Raw genomic sequence first — 23,121 nt, forward strand, 5'->3', positions numbered from 1 at the left:
AAACTAATATACTAAAATGTACAGTGTATGTCTTTCATTCCAGATTGCATACCACTCTATTTCGGAAGTAACTGCCAGTGTTCTAGTAAGTTGATTACATTTCTTTCATTTACACAAAGTATGATTATGACCCGTTATCTAAACTTAATCAAAACAGACATTATGACATTGCACCCTCTCGAGGAAGGAGATGAGCTTACAGATAAAACAGGGAAAAAAGAGGGAATGAGGCCACAGACTACACTGGATGAACATGTACAATGCTATTTTTTCAGTAACACTGCTTCAACTGTTGTACATTGTATTATCATTATAACTTTGTCGGATCATTTTATCTGGTCACTGTCATTGCTGCACCCGTCTTTCCATTGTAGCTGACAATGGCGTTCTAGGACTAAAAGTGATGCCAATCGATCGATATCAACTACAAGTTTCCTGGCAACCAGATCCATGTGTCTCTGGCTACATACTGGAGTATGCATTGACAAACAGGGGCCAATGTGAAGAGATTGAATCTCCACAGTGGGTATCACTTCCAGGTCCACTCGATGGTCAAACTACCAGTCATGTCATCACTGGTTTGATATCTAGTTCAACCTATATGGTTTACATTCGCCCTCTGTACAATGGTACGCAAGGACTTGAAGCGTCGACATCAGGAACCACGCTTAAACAAGAGAGTGAGTAGAAAGAGCCACTTTTCTGAAATCAATAACTAAGTGTTACCAGTGTTGGAGTACTCGTACAACTCGATTACCAATAAGTACTTGGCCCGTAGTCGATCATAAGTACTCAAAAAACCAAGAACTCGGCACGAACTCGTAATTTTGTACTCGGACTCGTCCCTTATCTCGACAAATTGTACTCGGTGAACTCGATCCGAGTCGCGCAGTTCTCGAAAGAAAATTCGGATTTTTTCGATACTAATTTTTCGATTCTAAACTTTGACCAAAATTTCACAGAGTGTATATGAAAATGATGAAAGTATTAATTCGTTATCGACTCTAAATCGAGCATATGTGAATGGGTATTGGCAGCGCTCGCAGTATCGCTGGTGCACATTTTTTACTGTCCTATTCCTACTGAATACTACAAGAATACCAGCGAAATAAATCGCAACCTTCTTTCCATGGGCTGCATGCTTCATCACATTCTAACTAACAAGGCGCGGAAAGATCGTATCCGTGGGGAGGAGGTTGCGCACACCACTCTTTGTTGGAAACGCGAGACATTTTCGAGTTCGATCCAGACGTAGACATGTCTTTTTTGTCAGAAATTATATCTTGGGGGTTTAGAGATCACAAGGAATATTTCGCTAACGGACAGAAGCAGCACGGCGCAGTATGCAAGTCATGTGGGCTGCAGATTTCGGAGAAGTCTGGAACAACTTCCAACTTCAATAAGCACCTTTGACTCTTGTCCTAACCTTCAGAATGAGGAAGATCGTCAATAAATCAAGAATTCCAAGCAAAAACAACACTTTTTAATAACGTGTACTTGTTAATTTCTTGGAATACTGGGTAATTACTTTACATATCACATGTAAGTAACGGTGCTAATTTCCATAATGCTTTAGTTTAAAAATGTACTCGGGATGTACTCGATATCTTTGTACTCGAACTCGGACTCTGAAAAACTCGAACTCTGATTTTTGGCCCAGGACTCAACTAAAAGTGCTCGGACTCGACCCGTACTCGGCACTGTGTGTACTCGGAAAACTTGGTACTCGACTACAACACTGAGTGTTACCAGTTTGATAGTTATCAGCTGTGGGCATTCAATGATGATAATTAGTACAACTTGCGAATAAACGCTCCATGGGTTATATTTGTGTGTGTGTGTGTGTGTGTCAGATCCTTCCGTTTCCCCTGTGGTGGTGACTTCTTACGATTCTGCCAGAGTCACACTCAGCTGGCGTGAGGTGTACTGTGCCAACTACTTCGTCCAATATGCACTGCAAAACAAAGAGGGTTGCCTACCCATCAACCCGCCTACCTTCATCCAGCACTGTCTTTGTTCTGGAACTACTTCGACAAAGATACCTGGTCTGTTCGCCAACTCGATGTACGAGATACAAATTTTCGCCAAGGTGAATGAAAGCTCCGGAGAAACAGTTACAACAAGTGTTCATACCAGCACCAAAGGTAACACCTTTTTCCAGTTATAAACCTACAATTTTGCGCATACGGATCAGCTCAATTCAATCTGATCCATCTTAAACTATTTTCCTTTAGCGCCATCTGCACCACCACAGCAAGTTACCGTCACTTCAACATCAAAACGTAGCCTGACTTTCTCCTGGAGTCAGCCAGCGTGTGGAAGCCGAGGTGGCATAATCACAGGCTACACGTACAAGCTGAGTGGACCAGGGTCACGACTCATCTTCAATGTATTCACAGCCGAACAAGTTGAGATAAATGGTTTAATCCCCTTCACTAACTACAGTTTTCAAGTTGCTGCAAACACCAGTGCTGGGGCAGGGCCATACAGTGACGTTGTCAATCAGAGAACTAATGAAGCAGGTACGTGCTGTTTGAAAATACCATTACTTAAAACTTTGACCAAAAGTCTGTGTTAATGGCTGCCTTAGCCATCATTTACTAACGCTTGCATATGCCTTCTTAAACTTCACCCTGATTGCTTGATCGTTGGTCACACAGAGCCCACAGTACCCTTAGATGTTGCCATTCAGAACGTTGATTACGTATCCATCACTCTCCAGTGGTCAGAGCCCGACCCTCCACAAGGAATCATCATCCATTACACCGTTAGGTACTGGAGGAGTGGACAGTCAGGAAAACTAACGCTGATCAACAATGTGGTGCAATTAATGTATGAGATAACGGGCCTTGAAACGAATGAGACACACTTCTTGCAGGTAAATACTTTGTCATTTCTAAACAGAATTATCAAAATCTGGAGAGACGTTTGATTTCAAAAGCCCGTATGTCCTGGCAACTTTTTGTGGCATAAATTGTATTTTCTTTTACGGGTGCTGTTTAACATGATGAGTAAATAATTCATAACTTGCATGCAGGCTATTATAAAAAAAAAAACGACTGATATTACTGCATGCGAGAACAGGATAAAATCACATTCTTCGCGATTTTTTTATAATGATACTCTTTTATTCAAATGTCATAAGGTGCAAGCTGAAACGTCTGTTGGCGCAGGTCCGTGGAGTGAAAAAGTATTTGCGACCACCCTAATCGAAGGTATGGTAATGCTTCTTGTCGCAATCTTTGATTTTTAGTGTTTTGGTCATTTTATATTTCTCTAGTAATTAAGATATTTTGTTTCCTTGAGTTTTGTTCACAAATTGCAAAGTGATGGCGTTCACCGTCAATAGTTTTAAAGTGCAGTCTAGACAGACTGAACGATGAAATGAAACACTTTGATTGCTGAAAGAGTCCATAAATGTAGTATCTATATTTCATGACTAACCTTGTGTTTGTCGATCTTTGTTTCGCAGCAAAGAAATTCGAAGTGCCTTCGCAATTTGCCGTGATAGTACCTGTCGTGGTCGTCGTTGTCATCCTCGCTTTGGGTCTTGTCGTTGCTTTTGTAGTCTACAAGAGGTAACCATCAAAAACGAAACTTGATTAGAAATATGTCAACAGATCTAAACTAGCTACTAACTGACACCTAACCTGTGTATCATGCTCTATAACAGCAAATCAACGAGCTTGTTATCTTTTGTCACGTATAATTTTGCAACAGTTCTTCTTTAACAAGAAGAAAAGTTGTCAAGCTTTGATCCTCCTCCAAGAATCCCTTTTCCTCTTTGGAATACTTTAGATAATAATATATTTTATGCAATAAAGATACAGGTGGTTTAGGCTATCAATCCATTCAATCAATTTGTTTCATTTGCCTGTCTTTATTGGTGTTTCTTTCGAAGAAGGAGAGCCAGTCGGGAAAAACAACACAGTGATGAATCTGACATTCCACTGAACGCAAAGGCTCCAACTTTGACTCGCGGTAAACCTTCAATTTTTGAGGAGATTTATTTTCTTCATCACTGACAGCACAATTGCAAAACCAAAAATAGTCATTTCTGCTCGTCTTAACATGTATTTTTCTCTACGTGCCTTTTGAAAAACATTTATGTTATATCAAGTTTTTGAACAGGATATATAATAGGTGCAACATAATCCAGTATACTCCAGGTTGAGCTACGTTGAAAATGATATCAGTCAACCCAACAAGTACAAATACATATTTTGACTTCATGTAAATATTTCGCATCAAAATAACTAAAGTATTTAAGAATTTGAATGTGGCGTCTCATATCTTATGTTATCGCATCAAGTTTGATAGCTATTTTTTAAATGATCTTCAATCTGCAATCACTTTCCAGAAAGGTTTTTGAAGACATAAGGTGACTCTCAAGAATCACAACGGTAATTCACTCATTGTTTTACTGATAAAAAATCTTCAGTTAACAGTAATGTCAACGATGGAGCAGCAGTCAGCGATAAACCCCACCGCCATAAATCCAAGTCCCCTCGTAAACCACGCCAGAAGCAGGCCGGGCCAGAGCAATCAGCAGAAGAAGGGGGCAATGAACAGCTGGAATTCGTACCACCACCTTCCGTCCGGAAGGAAGAGCTTGCTGAATACATCCGCCAGAAGGAGGCGATGGGTGATAACGGATTCCTAGCAGACTACAAGGTAAATACGCCCTATAAAACCACGCACAACTTGCCTTTTACGAAGTATCCCGATTGAACACTTTTTTCGATCCGATCAAGAGAAAGGAGTCACTTGTCTAGCACTTTATGTCAGCTGAAAGCCATCTGTATAAGACGCAGTTTTTACAATGTAAAGTATCGTGTCTCTATTTTTATCCATTTTGGGGTATAGCTATTTCAATTTCATTACTGATACATTTCTTTCCTAAAGCACTTAGTTTTGTTGTGGTAAATTCACACAATTTGCACACTGGACTAAACGTGGAAAACCAACTATAACATTAATAAAATAATGAAACATAATTTGTTTTTGTATACTTCAGTCGCTTCCCGATGGTCAACTATATCTATGGACAGTGGCAGCGAAACCAGAGAACAGGGCGAAGAACCGATACGTCAATGTCATTGCATGTGTGTATTTCCGTTTATTTTGGTATACATTTGATAGCACTGTTTTATGCAGCATTGTTCAAATTGTTACAACAATGTTCATTGCAATAAAAGTTTACAGTTTAACCATGCAGACAATTTGGAGGTTTGTAAAGTTTGCAAAAATACGTACATTTAAAGTGGCAATTAATGTAAGCTTGTAAGATAAGGATCATCTCCATCAGATACGATATAAAAACAAATATATCATAGTTTCGAGAAGCATCGTAGGAAGTGGAGTCAAAGTTTCAGTTCAACATCAATATTGATTTATTCTTTTTCGTTTGCAGATGACCATTCCCGTGTTGTACTTGACCCTTTGGAAGGTGATCCCCATTGATTCATTCTTTTTCGTTCGCAGATGACCATTCCCGTGTTGTACTTGACCCCTTGGAGGGTGATCCCCATTCAGACTACATCAATGCCTGCTATATCAATGTAAGCCGTTATCTCATGATGAACTCATTTGAGTTTAGTGAAACGCCGATGAGGTATTCCAGCTGACGCAGGTTCAAATCCAGACTTAGTCAGACGTATTTGTTCAAACGAAAATTAAATGTCAAATGAAATTATTTCCATCACCTGTTTGAACACAAGATATGGATTAGTACATTTTGCTGCAAAGATTCTTTGACAAATTGTTATCAAATCAATTATCTTGTGGGATATGAGTTTGAGCCAAATTAAAATAAATCAATACGTTTAAATTGCCTTTGCTTTGCAGGGATACAAGACGAAGAACAAGTACGTCGCCAGCCAAGGTAAATGCAGTCGCAAATGTGACGTAATTTTGTCTTGTAGATTGATTTCGGCGTGCATAAAATCGAATGATGCAACCATCGAATTATCTACCAAATTATGTAATTCCCGTAATGAAATGATAATAAGCTTGCACATTATAGTCACAACTGTTGAAAAAGCAACAACTGTTATTGACAGAGTACACTGTTTTATTACCAAACTGTTTCTTTTCAGAACCCCATAAATGAACAAACAAATGTAACTACACGGTGCTACTGCGATGTATTAACGAACTAATTGTAATTCACTTTGCAGGAGCCAACAAGGCGTCTATCAAAGACATCTGGAGAATGGTCTGGCAGTTGGGCATCGATAAGATTGTCATGCTCACCAATCCGGTTGAGAACGGCAAGGTAGTGCTGATTTTTATTAGGTGTTGGGCCTTGAGCCAACACCTATTGTCATTGTAAGAATTTACTGTTTTAGTTCTCCTCAGCATATTCTCAGCAAATCTTTCTCCAGAACTGTTTGGAAAAATGGAAACATATATGAACTTCATTGGCCAATACATGAATGACCAATCCACCGCAGATGTGTTTTGTTGCAATTACGTCATCATGACGTCATCATGAGTCACGTGACGTCACTTAAAAGTTTAATAAATTTAATCTTTGAAATTCCATATAAAATCAACCGTGAGAGACCGGAACCTGAAATTTGCGGGGTTTCGACATGGTAATACATGATCTTTATTTTACCTTGCGCGCGTAAAATAACGTGACCCTTCCTTCCGGTCGAAACCGGAAGTGCCTTATAATTTAAAAGTGGAAAAAGATATGAACTTGCTTTTAACGATTTAAGTGTCTGCCTGGATTGACCTTTCAAAAAAAATAATGGGTGACGCCATGAAGTGTTGGAGCGCCCTCTAGGGGCAGGTTAAAAAAAGTCAAAAACGCATTTTCACTTGATGTCTGTGGCGAAGTTTGCGGTAATCGCTTCAAAATTAATGTACATGATGACCATAATGCAGACAACACCTGTGCACGATAAAAAAAATTGATTACGTCATCAGACCGGAAGTTACAATAAAAACACTTTTAAACCTTCAAAAATTGCTAAAAAATCAACCGTGATAGATATAATCGAGATTTGGCTAAATATAACACAGTTAAAATTGCTCTTGCACTTTCTGGTAATGACGTCACAATGACGTCATCAAGTATCATATTACAAGCGATCAAAGATTTCTAGATTTAATCTTTGAAAATCAATGTAAAATCAACTGCTACAGCTTTGATTTTGTTTTTATGGCAATCGATACAATATTGCAGGGTCTTAATTTTTGGTATTAAGTGCGAAATCACTTGACCCTTCCTTCTGGCCGAAACCGGAAGTGCCTTATTATTTGAAATTGGCAGAAGATGCGAACTCACGATGTCAGTATCTGCCTAGGCAGTACTATACAATATTTTTACAGGTGACGTCATCAAATGTTACAGCGCTCTCTGGCGGCATGTTGAAAAATTCAAACATGGATTTAAACATGCATATTTTGAGTTGATGTGTGAGGCAAAAGTCTGCGATAACCCATGGCCCAACACCGTGTGGTTGTTCCTACAACCTGTAGTTTTTATTTTATTTTGGTGATTTCGGTATGAACAAATTTAAATTTAATTTTATTATTAAACATAGAAAGATATTGGAAAAGGTTATCTCTAGAAAGATTAAAGCAACCCAAAGGCATTAATCTTGGGAAAAAAATAACACAAGAACTACGACAAAGCAAGAAACAACACGTTGTATTTCTCCAGTGATTTGATTTCTAAATTCATCTAAACAAAGGTATCCTTTTATCTAACATGGTCAAGCCATTTTATATATTTGTTTCTGTATTCAGAGGAAGTGCTTGCAATACTGGGCTGATACCGGATCTACCACCATCTCAGGCATCGTGGTGACTACAGACAAAGAGGATGTCTTCCTGGATTACACCATTCGCAACTTCAGTATTTATCAGGTAATCTCCAGACTTATTTGGGTCAGGGAGACTTGGTTCATTTTTGGATTTATCATAATATTTACTTAATGCCGGCGTGGCACAAAGCGTGATCTAAATTAAACTTAGGTGTTTTTTTGGGAGGGGAATTTTAATTTGGTTGTTTATTTTGACAAACATAAACAACACCCATGTCATTATACCCGTAAAGTGACACAGTAATGAATTTCAAAAAAAAATTCCAAGACTTAATTTAAAAAGGCTGGATTAATGTTTTAAAAAATCTGAGCGCTGAGTTTGTTGAGAAGCATGAGTGTTTAATGCAAACTGACTATTCATACAGGTTGGCTGTGCAGAAAGTAACAGATCGGTGAAGCAATTTCACTACACCACCTGGCCCGACATGCAGCCGCCAGAGTACCCAGCACCGTTGCTCAACTTCCTGCGATTGGTCAATGGACACCATAACCCGGGACGCACAATGGTGCATTGCAGGTACAGTCGAGTGTATCCAATCATATCAAAGTACATTAAACATCCCCCCCCCAAAAAAAATCGCAAAATTAACTCATAGTAGCAGGGAGATAAGTCATATTCCGAATTAGCGAATTTGCAATTTAGGAGATATTTAGTATATTGTTAACATACTTCAGTAAAACACCTCAACGCTAAAACGCAGAACAATATTTGGTTACATGTTTTATCTAAACGTGTATTGGTATTGGTATAAGCCTTCCCATAATACTTTTGTTCGTCAATATAAATAAACTGTGGATCTAAGCAGATGTTTTGATAAACTTATCTATCCAATTGTGGTTTTATCTGATGAAATACGTAAAAACACATTTTTTTTTGACATTTTTAAATTGATGTCATAATCTAGTGCCGGAGTTGGACGCACTGGTACATTCATCGCCCTAGATGCGATGCAGCAACAAATGGCGCAGGAAGGACAAGTTGATGTTCTTGGCTTCATCTACCAAATGAGACAAAATCGCATCAAGATGGTACAGACACCGGTAAGTTAAAATATAATACTTTTGAACAAACAAACAGTAACCGAAGTGCATGTAGAAATTAGGAGAAACTGCTGTGATTTGTTTTGGTATACAGCATCGATGGCATGAAGTCTACAGCACCGAAGTTAAAACCTAGACAGAAGATAGAAGTGCTCGTTTCATGAACCAACTTGTTATTGCAGTTTCATCTTGTCATCTAAAACATCGTGCTATTTATTCTGCTCAATACATAAATTGTGAAATGCATCTTTTGTATTCAGGAGCAATATAAGTTCATCTTTGACGCTCTTCTGGCTGCCTCGGTGACAGGAGACACGACCTACAGTGTTGCAGACTTCCGTCAGAAACTGACGGCTCTGAAAAAGAAGGACAAGGGTGCGAAGGAAACAGGCCTTCAGAAGCAGTTCGCGGTAAGCTAGAAGCTATTTTGGATGTTATGTTTGAGACAATGGGAGGGCGCTCTCTTGAGTCCATAAACTCTTCTGTACTTAACCAAATGTACCCATTCCAAACGCACCTGTGTACAACTTATCTCAAAGAGGCTATTATACTGTTTTAACTATATACGTGCATCCCTTGATTCCTTCTGCTTGATTTCTGGGGTTTTTTTTCAATCAGTAAGCACGTAGGTCCCTTTGCCTCCCCTTATAATGCAAATCAATTAAGTGAAAATCATAATTTGCCAAGAAATCATTTTCTCACCCAGTATTTTCTTTTTCAATTTTATTCGGGTTTTTCAGACTTTGATCCAGCTGAGTGACAGGCGAGGTAAAGTCGAAAATATGTCAGGACAGCTCCCTGAGAACAAGGACAAGAACAGATATCCGGATTTTATACCAAGTGAGTCCAGACAATAATTTGAGCGTCTATGCATTTATATCTTTCTGTATCATGAATGTCGCGACAGGCCTACCATTAGCGAACAAGTGCTGTCGAAATGGTATTGGTTAACAAACCCGTATGACCAACCCTTAGTGGCGCAACACCTGATGCTTCTCATAATTTAAATGAATCACTTATTTTGGCATTATTACATTTTCCAATGCGTCATTGCCACCATCAAAATGACCTATTTGTCACTTCGGGAAGATTGTTTCCGTATTCTTTGAACTAATTATTTCATCATGATTGATTGCTTTTCAGGTGACCGCTCAAGACCATATCTGTTTACCAGTGTCCAAGAAGATGAAACCAACTACATCAACGCAACCTTCTTGCCAGTAAGTATCTGATTATTTCAGTTAGCACTGAGTACCAAAATTATTCACGACTTCCAATTTTCAACTACTACAATTATAGGAATTTGTATTTTGTTTTAGGTTTGGTTTTCTTTCAAGAACCGGTTAAATTACACAGTGGCAAAATAAAACACATTGCAATGTTTCGCGGTGAAGCTCAGAAAAAAGACTTCATCAAATTCAATTTTCGGTAGTTTCAATGTAGTATTAGTCATGTACAGAAATGACAATATTATGTTTTAACAAAATGAAATTTTTTATACTCAAATTTCTCTTTCCAAAAGGGCTACCGTAAAAAGAGCATGTACATCGGTACGCAGATGCCCATGCCCAACACTGTCACTGATTTCTGGCGCTTGATGTACGACCACAAAGCGACCAGCATTGTGATGCTGAACACCTTTGATGCCAACGACAAGGTATGAAGACAGCTCATATCAATCTCATTTCCAAAAGTTACGATGGTTTGTTATCATGAAATGGTAATATGGATTATACGACTAAATATTCCCTTGCATGATCGACTGATATTTAACGATATTTCAGTACGCAGACGGCCTATTAGGGAGACACTTTTTTGCATATAAGGAGACAAAAGGTATATTAGGGTGATATCCAAGTACAAATTTTTAATGTCGGAAATATAGCCTAAATCGAGTCCTCAGTATGCAAAACCCACATTTATTTAGTTTAGGTTAGGGTTAAGTGTCATGACATTTCAGAATTGTTTCTGCACACGTTTAGCAATGTCTCCCAATTAAATTATAATATTTACTCACTTACCAATTCGCTGGTACGTGATACTTCAGGAGGGTTTTGTATACTTTGGGTGCATATCTGTCTTAGGCGATGCAGAAGATTCGTGTGCTCTTGAATGAAATCTCCCTGTACATTTTGATAACAAAATATTCTCATTTTAGAAATCGAAGACAGGGCTGTTTTCTTTTAATTTAGAAACTATTAGGTGATACGTTGGTTTATCAAGTCATAACCTATTTTCAGAAAAGGCTTTTAAAAAACGCTTGAAGATTTAAATGACTCGTTTGTCTTCTGATTATAGACCATGTGTCGCTACTGGCCGGAAGAGGGAACCATCAACTTTGGCAAGCTGTCTATCGAACTTATCCAGACCAAGCGATCCGACAGTGTGACACGATGCACCTTCACGCTAAGGAACACCGATAACGCGGTATATTACACAAAACTTTTATCTGCATACATGATCATTTGCATTTATCCCAAAAGTAACATACCGAATTATGATCAAAAGCTTCCTTGGATATGGAAGATCGTATATTGTACTTAAAACACATCGTGAAATTATTCCGTCTGGCTCTAGTGCAAAGGCAGATTCCCTTTCCCATCCAGCCCTTGAAAAACGCCTGTTCATAAAATGTGGTGATGTAAGGAGGCTAATAAATTGCACTTAGTGGGCAAATTGTTGGTGCTCAGCAAATTTCACGCTATAATGTGATGCCCTAGTTGCAAAATTCAACATTGTTTTTGATAAATACGTTACCTCAGTCCAGATGCCAATTACATGGATTTGCTTAGCAACAAATATAGCAAAGTAACTTGCCAAGAATCACCAGAGAAAATTATCACACGCAGAACACATCGCCTGGCCTTTTGGTGGATATTTAGGTTTTACTAGTCAAAGCCTTTCTGCAGCTAATTCTTGTGCACATAACAAAACTGTGTGTTCATCTTTTTTTCAGTCGGAGGAAGCACGCACCATCACCCAGTTCCAATACCACGACTGGCCCTCCGACCAGGAGATACCGAATTTCGTGCCAGGAATGCTCAGCCTCATGGATCTCGCTCGAAAGTGGAACGGAGACAAAGGACCTATTGTGGTCCACTGCATGTAAGTCGAACGGGGAATTCTAGATGTGTGAAGAGTATTGTTAAAAAGTATAACATTATGTCAGGGTCGCTGGGTCCGGGTTCGACTACATTTATTGATTTTAATCTGTTTGAGTCACGTACCAACACGGAAGAATTCTGTCAAACGAAGCCTATCCGGGTATTTTTAGATCAACCTACTGGCTTAAGACTGGGATAGAAGCCAAGCATTCGATATCCCTCGCGGAATTTGGCAACTGTAACGAAAAAAAAAATTGAAGAACGTCTGAATAGTGAGAAAAAGGTGAAATAAAAAGTGTGTAGATATGAAGACATCTTAATATTGAATATTATTGAAGAGGACTTTTGTCTTCAGTACTTGCTTGAATGTGTACAACCAATAAACACCGAGGTGCATGTCGCCGTAAGTCAATCTTATGTTCATCCCTTTTAGTGTTTCTTTTAAGGAAATTCCAACCTTGTGTTTTATATTCTGTCTAGAATTTATACCTTTTGATAGTATTTTTCTTGAATTATTTCAGATCCTTGTTAAGAGATTATTCTGATTCAAGTTTTTAAGTTATCTGATTTAAGAGTTATTTGACATCTTTAGAATGTTAACAGTTACTCAAGATAACCATCATATAATGAAAATGTATGTATTGGTTGTTGTTATGAATTCAATTTGATTGAGTTTTTGTTACGCCAAAAAAAAATACTCGATCTCTGGTCAGCGAGCGCGTCGATTTTTAATCATGCGCGTCAACCTTTTTTTCTTCAAATTAACACGGAAGCTACAACAGCGCCCTCTATTGCCGCACCTCCTCAAATAATTTTTGTACCAAGGAGCACCAAGGAATGGGGAAATTAAATCAAGGCAAATGATAAAGGGCACCAAGGCAAATGATGGAGGACACCAATGTATAATGAGGACACAAACAAGCAAAATAGTACCCACCTTGTCTGTACAATTGAAGCTTGAAAAAAAAAACCACCCCCCCCCAAAAAAAAAAAAAAACGCGTCGCCGTATCAATTCCGGAACTTCGGTCTGACCAGAGACCGATTATTTCTGGGGGGGGGGGCCTTATTTTCAGATTTTCTTTTTGCCTTTGTAGGGATGGTCTGGGTAGTACTTCTGTGTACTGCACGTTGATGGCGCTGTTGGAACAGTTCAATGTCGAGAAAGCCGTGGACGTGTTCCAAGCAGCTCATCGTCTGCGCATGGTAAACCAAAACATGATGAACTCGCTGGTAAGTATTGTGTCGTGCTCACACTCTCTCTCCAAGGAAGTTACTCTTGATTTACTATTATTTATGATGTCATACCCACCATCTTACTGGACATACTTTTAAACATTTATCTGGCAGATGTAAGTCATATCTTTTGCAGATATAGAGGTACAATTGTTAGCTGTACACAAAGTTGTGGGGTATCATTAAGTAATTCGACATATTTTTCTTTGAAAAAAGGCAGAATACTGCGTTTTTCCTCACTATGTAGTTGTAGTAGACGGCCATTGTGGTACTCGTATCGGGCCTACTCTAGCATTTAATATTCTTCACTTTTACACTTCTCTCATTTGTACACATAATATTTCTCGCGGCCTTGGACGGTGGATAGCATTAAGTAGTTGCCTGTTGAGGCTTTCTGCAGTTGACCATGTTGCCGGTTTTTATTGAAGCAGCCTGTGTAACTAGCTTGACCGCGTTGCCCATTCCGCGTTATACATTTATTAACGTATACAAGTTTAAGATCTGTACATATTCCCCTATGGTCGATAATTTCTTGCCGTATTTGTAGCTGTCAGCATTACATTTTGTCATCTGTCTTCCGTTGCTGTGTACAAACGTTCAGAAAAAGACGAAACTTACACGCCAAAAACTGACAATAGTACATAAGACGAAATGAGAGATAGGCACGTGCAGCCGTTAACGACCTCCTTTGTTATGGTGGGCTACATGCGCATGCGTGAAAATTGTACGATCTAATCACGTCGCGTTTTCGATGATCACAGCATGTTCCCTCGTATTCCCCGCCCTGCAAACAGGACGCTGGGAAGAGCTAATCTCGTTGAGCTCTCATTGGATAGATTTCGAGTGAACATTTTGCCCCAACGACTAAAACTAGGACCAGAAAATTTAGGGTGAATTTCAATTGAGTGTATTAAATCTAATTGAGTCCCCTTTTTTCAGCGAACTTAATCATTAAATAGAGTGATTTTACTCTAAATCGGCTAGTCCTTAGTTTTGCTCTCATTCAGAGAGCAGCTGATGAATTTTACCATTTGTTCGTTTTACCAGGACCAATACGCACTGTGTTACGATGTGATTCAGGCCATGCTGGACTCTACTGGAATCTATGAGCCCATAACACCCTCAGCTGGACTGGACTCTATCGCGTAAGGTAGAACGCCAAGGATATCACATTTTTGAAATGTGACTTGTCTCAGTTAGGGCCTACACAAAAATGACCATAGTGTACCCACAGAAACTTTAGATAAATTGGGAGATCGTCAGCATTAGTTCTGCATAGCTCAGTCAATACAGCGTTAGCATCTTATTCTAGAGACCACCGGTTCAAAATCCCCTTGGATTCTCCGCACATGGTGTATCAAATCTGGTGAAATGGAAGATTTTTAAAAAGTACAGTGTTTATCTCTCCAAAATGTACTGTTCTCGACAGAAACATTAGAAACTAGATTGAGCTTTTTGGTTGTCAATTCCCCTCCCATGACTGGGAGTACATTTTGTATGTATTTAACTAAGTGTAACCCGTTTTAGCCTATAATATTTTACCCAGAGCTATATATTTTTGTTTTCTCTGTTGCAACACAAGCTATAATTTTTGCTAATGCAAGTTGTTAAAGCTATATTCTTGATACAAGTATTAAACAGTTTATTTTGGGGATAATTAACGTTATACAGTTTGTTTTCAGGGTCTCTATTTTTGTAACTATTTGATCACGTATTTGGATATAATAATATACGCTGTCATCATATATTTTGTATAAAAATGCTTGGCTGAAATATTGCATTGTCGAAAATGAGGCTGATAGACTTTTGTATTAGCACTTTTATATGCATCTTGAAAGTTTGATATGTATATTTTTCGCTGAATTCGATATCTTCTCATATTAAACTTTATGTAACAATTTGTATATTAGGGGATGAGGCTTTTTAATTTAAATCCATAATATTTCGCAACGTAAGCCTAAAAAAAAAAAGTATAAAAGTATTTAAAAAAAAAGGGTGTGATCAGACTTTTTAGGACGATTTAAGATTTATATTTCACGGCTTTTTTGTCTAAATGACGGGAATAGATTGTCAGAAACTGACACCCTTGTAAAACATTCACGAGAAAATGTAGAAAAGGTCGCCTTTAGAGGATATTTTGTTTTCATTTGCTTTTTTGTTTTTTTGTGCATCGATGCTTGTGCACCAAAGGCGAAACTGCTTAACAGACACGAAACGGACTACAAAAATGCATTAATGGAAAGGCAGCTGAGCTTTTATTAAAATAAACAAACTTGCGGAGTAGAATATTGAGCTATTTACCCAGGGTAACTCCAAAAAGGCACCTAATCATCTTCGCTCGATTTCACGACTAATCTGGTTTCAGAATGTTATATGTAGTATTTACACAAACCTATCCGCAAAACCTCGCGTTTCCTGTACAAAAAGATGTACGACGCCCAAGCCTTATAAAGGGTGGGGCATAGGTGCTTTGGCGAATATGGAGTAGGCTATAACCCTTTTGCGTAGCAGCCATCTTAGAGGGCAATGCTTTTGTTTTGCTTGGATATGCTTGACTGAATTGTATGTCATTGGGTACTCATTGTTACTGAATTAAAATTAAAAAAATAGCATCTAAAATGTCCGCTATGCATATGGTCTATTGGTTACAAACGAACAAGATATGTCATCAGGGTTGTATTTGTGATAATTTTAATACCTAAAACATATACCACAGTATTTTACTACCCACAGCTATTTTAAAACTAAAAATAATTTACGCGAGACAGGTTTTTTTTCTGCATTTTAGTTATCTAGTCTGATATTCCCAAGCTCTCAAAATAAACATGTGTATTTCAGAATAATATACCTGTACATGTAATTTTACAATAATGAAAGTAATGAAATAATCAGTAATGAAAAGAAATTAAAGGGAAAATTAGTATGGCATGCATGAAAACTGACCCCGATGTAGTCTCGTTTTAAGCCTGACTAAAATAGGACATAATTTCCCAACAAACCAATTTTGCCCAGCTTTGATCAAAGTCGGCTATTCGGTACGCTTCATCAGTACTGGTTTTAACAGCTTTCATTTCGAATGAAACTGTTCTTTTTGGCATGGAATATACATTATTGATTCGAGCCTTAATTGGTGCTAGAAACAGGTGAAGGATCTTCACTAATGAGATAATTCCTCCGCAGACTGGAAGAACTGTAGTTGCCTTTTTCAGCCTGGCTGTGTAACAGAATTGCAACTTATTTAAAGATCATACCCTTTCCTCTTAAAAATTGATATTATTTCCCTCCTAACAAATTTTTTATTGGTATTTTTTAATTACTCTCTAATATAGTATATCTCTGAAATATGGATTTCATTTTTTTTTCCACAAGTAACCCACACGGCGAGAGCCGAAATATTCTCTCACAACCAATAACTCGAATTTTGTGAAGAAATTATTTTTTTGTTCAGCGTCTCTTTCAAAAAAGCAATTAACTTTTATATTGCAATTGAAAATAAATTCTATTTTTTTCGAAGTGAAATTAAACTTGAAAATAGCACAGGGAATGCTTAACTAATACTTATTGCTTCTCTGAGATAATTTCCAGTACTGTTTGCAGTCAACTGTTTTTAATGAACTAGTGCTACTTGGTGTTTTTGTACACAATAGATCTCGTGCGTTAAGGCAGAGGGCAACGGTTTCGTATCGCCTGGAAAGGCGTGAGTAAACCAGTTGAGCATTTATTGTTCCTAAAATACATGTATAATAAGAATGAGCACTCTCTGAGAAACATCCAACGGTTAAGGTATATAGGGACAGGCCTGCTTCAAAGAGCATTGTAAACAAAATCACGACCCATGTAGTGGTAAGATATGATTGAATTAATAATGAAGAGCTTTCAATAAAATGCTGGCAAAATTACGGGAATTTGTTGTTCAGACTTTTTGTCGTTGACTTTTTGGCTTTTTTTATTAATATATTTCACTGTGATATTTCTGTTTAGCACTGAATCGAATGCATATCACAATGTCATGATGTTGAATGCCCGATCCCTCGTACTCTGAATAGTCTTTATAAAGCTATAATTATCGATGTACTCTATCCAACCATCGTGGATGTGACTGTTAATTTATCATAGCGCCCTCTATAAGTTTGATAGCGTCATGCATAATCAACACAGGCACACAAAGAACACTTGACAAATAAAAAGGCCGTTTTGTAGCTGATAATTTTCCAAATCTCCGTCGAGATCCTCCTCCCCCTCCTTCACAAAATGACAGAACGAAAGCAAAGGGATGAATTATGAATTTGCTGCAATATTTTCAATTTGTTTTGGCAAGCTGCAATTTTTTTAATTAAAAAAATGTCTTGAGGACTGTAAAAATTACACTAATTCTCAGGATTTTCCCCACGAAAACTATGCCCTTTTAGCATCCCCCAATCGCCAATATAGGAGAAATAAACATCTGCCACCTCTCCCTCCCCAGTCCAGTCTAACCCTATTATCAATCAAGACTTCAATTTAGCAAATTTCTGTCCACTTTATTATTGCTCCATTCAATTTAAACATCCGTCACAGTCATGTTGAAATTATTTCAAATTACAAGCCTCCTATAGGTTTTGCTTCAACGCAATGTATGAAGAGACTTGGAATGGATCTTGACATCGGATGTTTCAATGGTGTTCTACTGCCTGTATTTTCACAGAGTTCCGAAACAGCTTTTGTTTTTGTTCAGGTTTTTTATTTCTTCTTTTCCCCCTTCTATCCCAAGTCCTATAGACGTAATGTACATGTATTCACTACAGCACTTTTTGGCATAAAACATTGCCATATCCCTTTGAGACTTCACAGGTTGCACACTATCTCACTGTTACGCGCAGCGCCCCCATGCGACGATTTTCACAATGTATATAATATTGATGCTGACCCTTTTCTCTCCGCGTATTTGCGCCATGTTCGTAGGGAAGGATCGGCAAGTCATTAGATATTATCGGCTCACACTGAAATACCGCCCTCCTCAAAGTCTTATCTTCTATCTTTGATTTCTTTTGAAATCCATCGTATACTGGCTCAATATTGACCACTGTGAGTAAAGCCATTAAAACGCCGCGGACTGCCTTCACGGGGCCCCCACTGGTTCCATAGGAAAGTGCACATGTGACGTCATCAGTACAGAGGCTTATTACTGGTCCGGAACCTCCTGTGGACCAATTGAATTGGTGACTTGGGTTAGGGTCAACCATTCCATGTCCACATAGAGTGCGTTCGATTACTTCCCCCAGCTTACTCGCGCCTGGCTCCTCGCGTGATGACAGACATGCGCAGTGGCGCTAAATAAACGATTTATCAGTTTTAGAGGGGGCAAGGACATTTTGCCCCTTTTTTCTTCTTTTTTGTTTTCGTTTTGTTTTTCGTTTTACTTTTCACAGCAAGCATTTGCTGTGTTTTATTACCGGACTGTCCTATTTTTGGGCGGCCCAACAGGGGAGTTTAGACGCCCCTCCTAACCCCAGTAGGTCCTCCACAGACATTTAAACCGCAACCGCGGTGACCCTGCAAGGGAATGTATTAGAGGATCCTCATCTTCGCTCTTTATTCGTGTTTCGCTCGTACCCGTCCCATATTGAATCTAGAAACAAACTCTGGCAGGCGCAGTTCTAGAGCCATTTTTTTTTTGGGGGGGGGCTTGCAGGATAGATCCAGAAATTGTTTTAGGGAGGCGTGCTGAAATGTAGACCAGTTATTTTTTCCGGACACTTAGGCCTCCGAAAATCATTACGGGGCGGGGAGGGGGGCGGTCCTGCCATATTTTCAATGGCGAGCGCTGATAAAATCCTTCAATCGGGCACACAATATCAACTAAAAGTGTACAAATGCACCCTTCTCACGACTATTTATTGAGGGGGAGACCGTTCGCATGTACGTCACATTCATACATATTGCTAGCGCATTTTTTATGGAATTTTTGGGCTTTTTTTGGGGGGGTTAGACAAATTAGGCTAAAGCCCCCCCCCCCCCCCCCCCCCCGCAGAACCGCCACTGAACTCTCGTACACATTAGCATCCATTCATCACAGTGTTATTTCCTCGTTTTGATATTGTGCATTTGAAGAGATGCGTATAATTATAGTTATCGTGTTAATCATGCATGTACATTGTGTAAACTAAAAAAGACCAAGAACAAAAGGAAGATAACTTAAGCTTGAACAACCCGACGAAATAGAAACTTTAGAGTAAAGTAAACTTTCGGTTTGTTTTGCATTTACATGGTGAGTTGAAGCATTAATAATACTGCAATGCGGAAACGTTGAATTCAAAGCCGCTTATGCACAAGCCTTATTGCGGGACAATGTTCAAGACCACTCTTATACGAATTTAGTTAACTGTGTACGGTCTTTCTAAATCTTTTTAAAATACATTTAAGATTTTATGTTATTCCACTTTATTTTAAAAGCACCCGTGCAGACAAAAATTAAGGGGTAAACAATAACAAATTTATAACAAAATCATGAGCACCAAGAAAATAAAGGCCTGCGCGCGACGCATGTACACTGTTTAAAGGACTCATTACATTCCATATGGTTTTACAATCTGATAATAGTATGCAACATAGAACACGTCGCCTGTATTATATCCCTGATTCTATATCCAAGATTTTGTGAATGTTTATGACTCAAGTTCAACAGCCGTCGCAAGGACCCCGCAAAATAGATCGTCGTGTGCCCGGCAGAAGGGCATAAGTGTGCATATGCCCTTATGCAATGTAGCGTAATGACCAAAATGTTCCCAGCAAAAGGGCATATGCAGAAAACTGCCTCCATTTTAGTGAAATTATAACATTTTCGTCAGAAATTAATACACGTTGTTCCTAAACTTATGATTCATACGTGTGACAAATTTCAAATTCGTACGATTTATATTATGCGTGGGAGAACATTGGATACATAATGCGCGCGAGGGAACAATGGAACCTTTCAATGCAATTTTCTTGAAAATGATTTTTGCGTCAGAACGCACATATGCCCTTCTGCCGGGCACCCGACGAGATACAATTACTGTGCGTTTTCAAAAGTCTCCTTACCTTAAAAGCAATGGTTCATTCCTGTGTTATATATAGCTTCGTTCAATGGCAAAGACCCGCCCCAGTCCCATCCCCATCCTGGCATCCTAGATCCGACGACGATTTCATGTGCATGTATTAAGTATAGAACTTTTGGGATAAGCATCGATATTCAAGGCAAGGTTCTTTGTCGTACTTTCTAAAATTAATTTCTGTTGGTGCCATGTATGTACATTTTTAGCCAAAAGTGAGCAGCGACCTTTACATGTACGTCATCAGTCATGTCATGTCTGTCTTTACACTGTTATTTCGGGTTGTGTACTATATGAACCTAGCAACCAGTTGTGTAAAAAGAAAGTGAACAACTTGTGTAATATTTTACGCAAGTTGTGTAAACAACTGTTTACGCATCTGGTTGCAAGGTTCATATAGTACACAACCGTTTGATTTTTACACAACCGAAATAACAGTGTACCCCGCAGAGTCGTGACCTTTGACGTGAACCTCTAAGTCGCGCGGGGTACTACCGAAGTGGTTAATTAAATGTAGACGGTTTCATGCCCAATCAACTATCACACAAATATCTAGAATTGCATTTTGAAGCAGGTGCAAGGGACTTTACGAACTACGTACTGCAGAAAACGGGTCCGTTTTTTGTGAACCGAGGCCTAGGTTCCTATTCTGTCGGTTACACTGAAAGAAAGGAACCCTTTGTTATAATAGAGCCTCGTGTCAAATACAAACGTATAATCATTTAGGCCAAAAAAAAAGTCTCCGGTTTCTGGTATGGAGAGCTTGCCCAAAAAGTGGTGCGGCGACACGGCTTCTTCTTTTTTTTTACCTGTTTTTTTTTTGCTTCAAATGTCGGCTGATGACTGCAAAAGGTGCCCGACTAAACTTAGTGCAAATATATGGGAGTCTAGAGAGGCCACATAAAGCTTATTCTCGATCATAACCCCATCTAAAAACATGTTAAAACTGTGCAGCAGCAGGATTTCAGTCAAACCAGTGAGTTTGGCGGTTTTGAGACATCATGGCTACGGCGACGCGCGCGCATACCAGAAACCGGAGACTTTTTTGGGGGGCCTTAAGTTAGTAACTTAAGAATTATTTCAACCAGGAAATAACTAAGTGGAGCTACATATTAATTCTACACGAACAACTATGGTGGCCCTGAAGGGACATCGCATATCGCAAACGTGTGCGCATACGTATGCGATGTCGCGAAATTTATCGCGAATGTGTGCGCACACGTATGCGATGTTGCAAAATTTATCGCGAATATGTGCGCACACGTATGCGATGTCGCGAAATTTATCGCGAATATATGCGCACACGTATGCGATGTCGTGAAATTAATCGCGAATATGTGCGCACACGTATGCGATGTCGCAAAATTTATTGCGAATATGTGCGCACACGTATGCGATGTCGCGAAGGTTTATTAGTCAGACCCTATTTATATCTAACAGAACGTCTAGATTCCAGACTAGCTGCTACAACTCCCCAGTTCATTAGGAATTTTACTGAAAGGTATGCGACAAGGTATGCAATAAAATTCACGACATTGCAAACAAATTAGCATACGTGTGCGCACATATTCGCGAATTGTTTCACGACATCGCATACGTGTGCGCACATATTCGCGATAAATTTCGCGACATCGCATACGTGTGCGCACATATTCGCGATAAATTTTGCGACATTGCATACGTGTGCGCACACATTCGCGATAAATTTCGCGACATCGCATACGTATGCGCACACGTTTGCGATATGCGATGTCCCTTTAGGGCCACCATAAACAACCGCTTTGTTGTAAGGGTACATGATAACTGTACAACACGGTACAAAGGTTCCGTAAATAAACTTGAACTCTATACTGCCGTATATGCAGTTACATTGTTTCTTGCACAAGATAGTGAACACGGGTGACAAATAAGGATCGTCGAATTTTCTGGTTTCCTTCTGAAGCACTGATCACAACAATTGTCCATGAGAAAAGGAAACATCCACTTGTAGATGAGGACATGGCGTCATTGTGCCTTTGCCGCCTAAGAGACGTCGTGCTGCCGGCCTTGTTCTTGTGTGCTGTCTTACTCCCCAATAAAGGTAGGATTTTGAGTGAATTTAGTCTTATCTCTCACAATGGCTAACCGGATGTAACATTTTAATATTTCATTATTATCATTAAACCCTAAGAGAACTGTACAACTGCTCAGAATTCTCGCTTGGCCCTAAATTGCGAATGTATTTGTGGGTTTTCGGGAGCGGTTGTAGCTTCTTCAGTTTTTCCGTATAATCATGAATTTGTGAATTATTCAAGTGTTGCGCTCCACTTTAATGCACCAATTAGTTTGTGGTTTATGATGCAACCTATGTAACTTCAAAAATATGCTGGAAATTTTGATATTGAAGTTTATATTTTTGTACTTCACATTAGCCCTGCTGAACAGTTTTAAGGCCAAGTTATACATTTTTTTAAAGAACCATAAAATCGAACATTGTAACTTGATTTTTGCTGCGTCTAGTGTGGAAACTCTATATTTATGAACCATTCTCTTAAAATCTCATCGTTTACCATTTAGGTTGTCATTATCCAGTGGCGTAGGGCCTATCCAGACGGGGGGCAGGGGGCACCTTTCCCCCGGCGGATTTTTTTGAAAGATATTTTTTGAGTAACTATTTCCATAAAAGATTATAGAGTTCTTATAATGAACAAAACAAAAACAAACTCCATTAGAATGTGCTGTGAAAATGGGCATATATTTGCCAGTATGCATAATAATGGTCAGATTCGAAGAGTGTCGCCTTTTGGAAGACGGGTACCAGCCCCCCCCCCCCCCCCCCCCTCTTGCTTTTTGAT

General features: G+C 38.9%; 2 protein-coding genes across 2 annotated transcripts in view; both read left to right on the top strand.

Annotated features, from left to right (window-relative positions):
• LOC119736749 (receptor-type tyrosine-protein phosphatase T-like) overlaps positions 1-14,366 on the top strand; it is a 32,339-nt gene extending 17,973 nt beyond the window's left edge. The window contains exons 11-33 of the mRNA XM_038210760.1: positions 44-85; positions 375-680; positions 1,854-2,144; positions 2,235-2,522; positions 2,661-2,878; positions 3,146-3,215; positions 3,473-3,578; positions 4,437-4,674; positions 5,018-5,105; positions 5,485-5,561; positions 5,848-5,884; positions 6,180-6,277; positions 7,762-7,881; positions 8,204-8,355; positions 8,744-8,879; positions 9,140-9,289; positions 9,620-9,719; positions 10,023-10,099; positions 10,402-10,536; positions 11,178-11,306; positions 11,836-11,984; positions 13,079-13,214; positions 14,265-14,366. Coding sequence (XP_038066688.1) covers positions 44-85; positions 375-680; positions 1,854-2,144; positions 2,235-2,522; positions 2,661-2,878; positions 3,146-3,215; positions 3,473-3,578; positions 4,437-4,674; positions 5,018-5,105; positions 5,485-5,561; positions 5,848-5,884; positions 6,180-6,277; positions 7,762-7,881; positions 8,204-8,355; positions 8,744-8,879; positions 9,140-9,289; positions 9,620-9,719; positions 10,023-10,099; positions 10,402-10,536; positions 11,178-11,306; positions 11,836-11,984; positions 13,079-13,214; positions 14,265-14,366 — 3,245 coding nt within the window. The remainder of the gene's footprint in view (positions 1-43; positions 86-374; positions 681-1,853; positions 2,145-2,234; positions 2,523-2,660; positions 2,879-3,145; positions 3,216-3,472; positions 3,579-4,436; positions 4,675-5,017; positions 5,106-5,484; positions 5,562-5,847; positions 5,885-6,179; positions 6,278-7,761; positions 7,882-8,203; positions 8,356-8,743; positions 8,880-9,139; positions 9,290-9,619; positions 9,720-10,022; positions 10,100-10,401; positions 10,537-11,177; positions 11,307-11,835; positions 11,985-13,078; positions 13,215-14,264) is intronic.
• Positions 14,367-22,285: 7,919 nt separating this feature from the next.
• Positions 22,286-23,121, top strand: part of LOC119736750 (tyrosine-protein phosphatase 99A-like) — a 31,028-nt gene continuing 30,192 nt past the window's right edge. The window contains exon 1 of the mRNA XM_038210762.1: positions 22,286-22,367. Coding sequence (XP_038066690.1) covers positions 22,286-22,367 — 82 coding nt within the window. The remainder of the gene's footprint in view (positions 22,368-23,121) is intronic.

This window comes from Patiria miniata, unplaced genomic scaffold (genome assembly GCF_015706575.1).
Source record: "Patiria miniata isolate m_02_andy unplaced genomic scaffold, ASM1570657v1 HiC_scaffold_3, whole genome shotgun sequence".
Lineage (NCBI taxonomy): Eukaryota > Metazoa > Echinodermata > Asteroidea > Valvatida > Asterinidae > Patiria > Patiria miniata.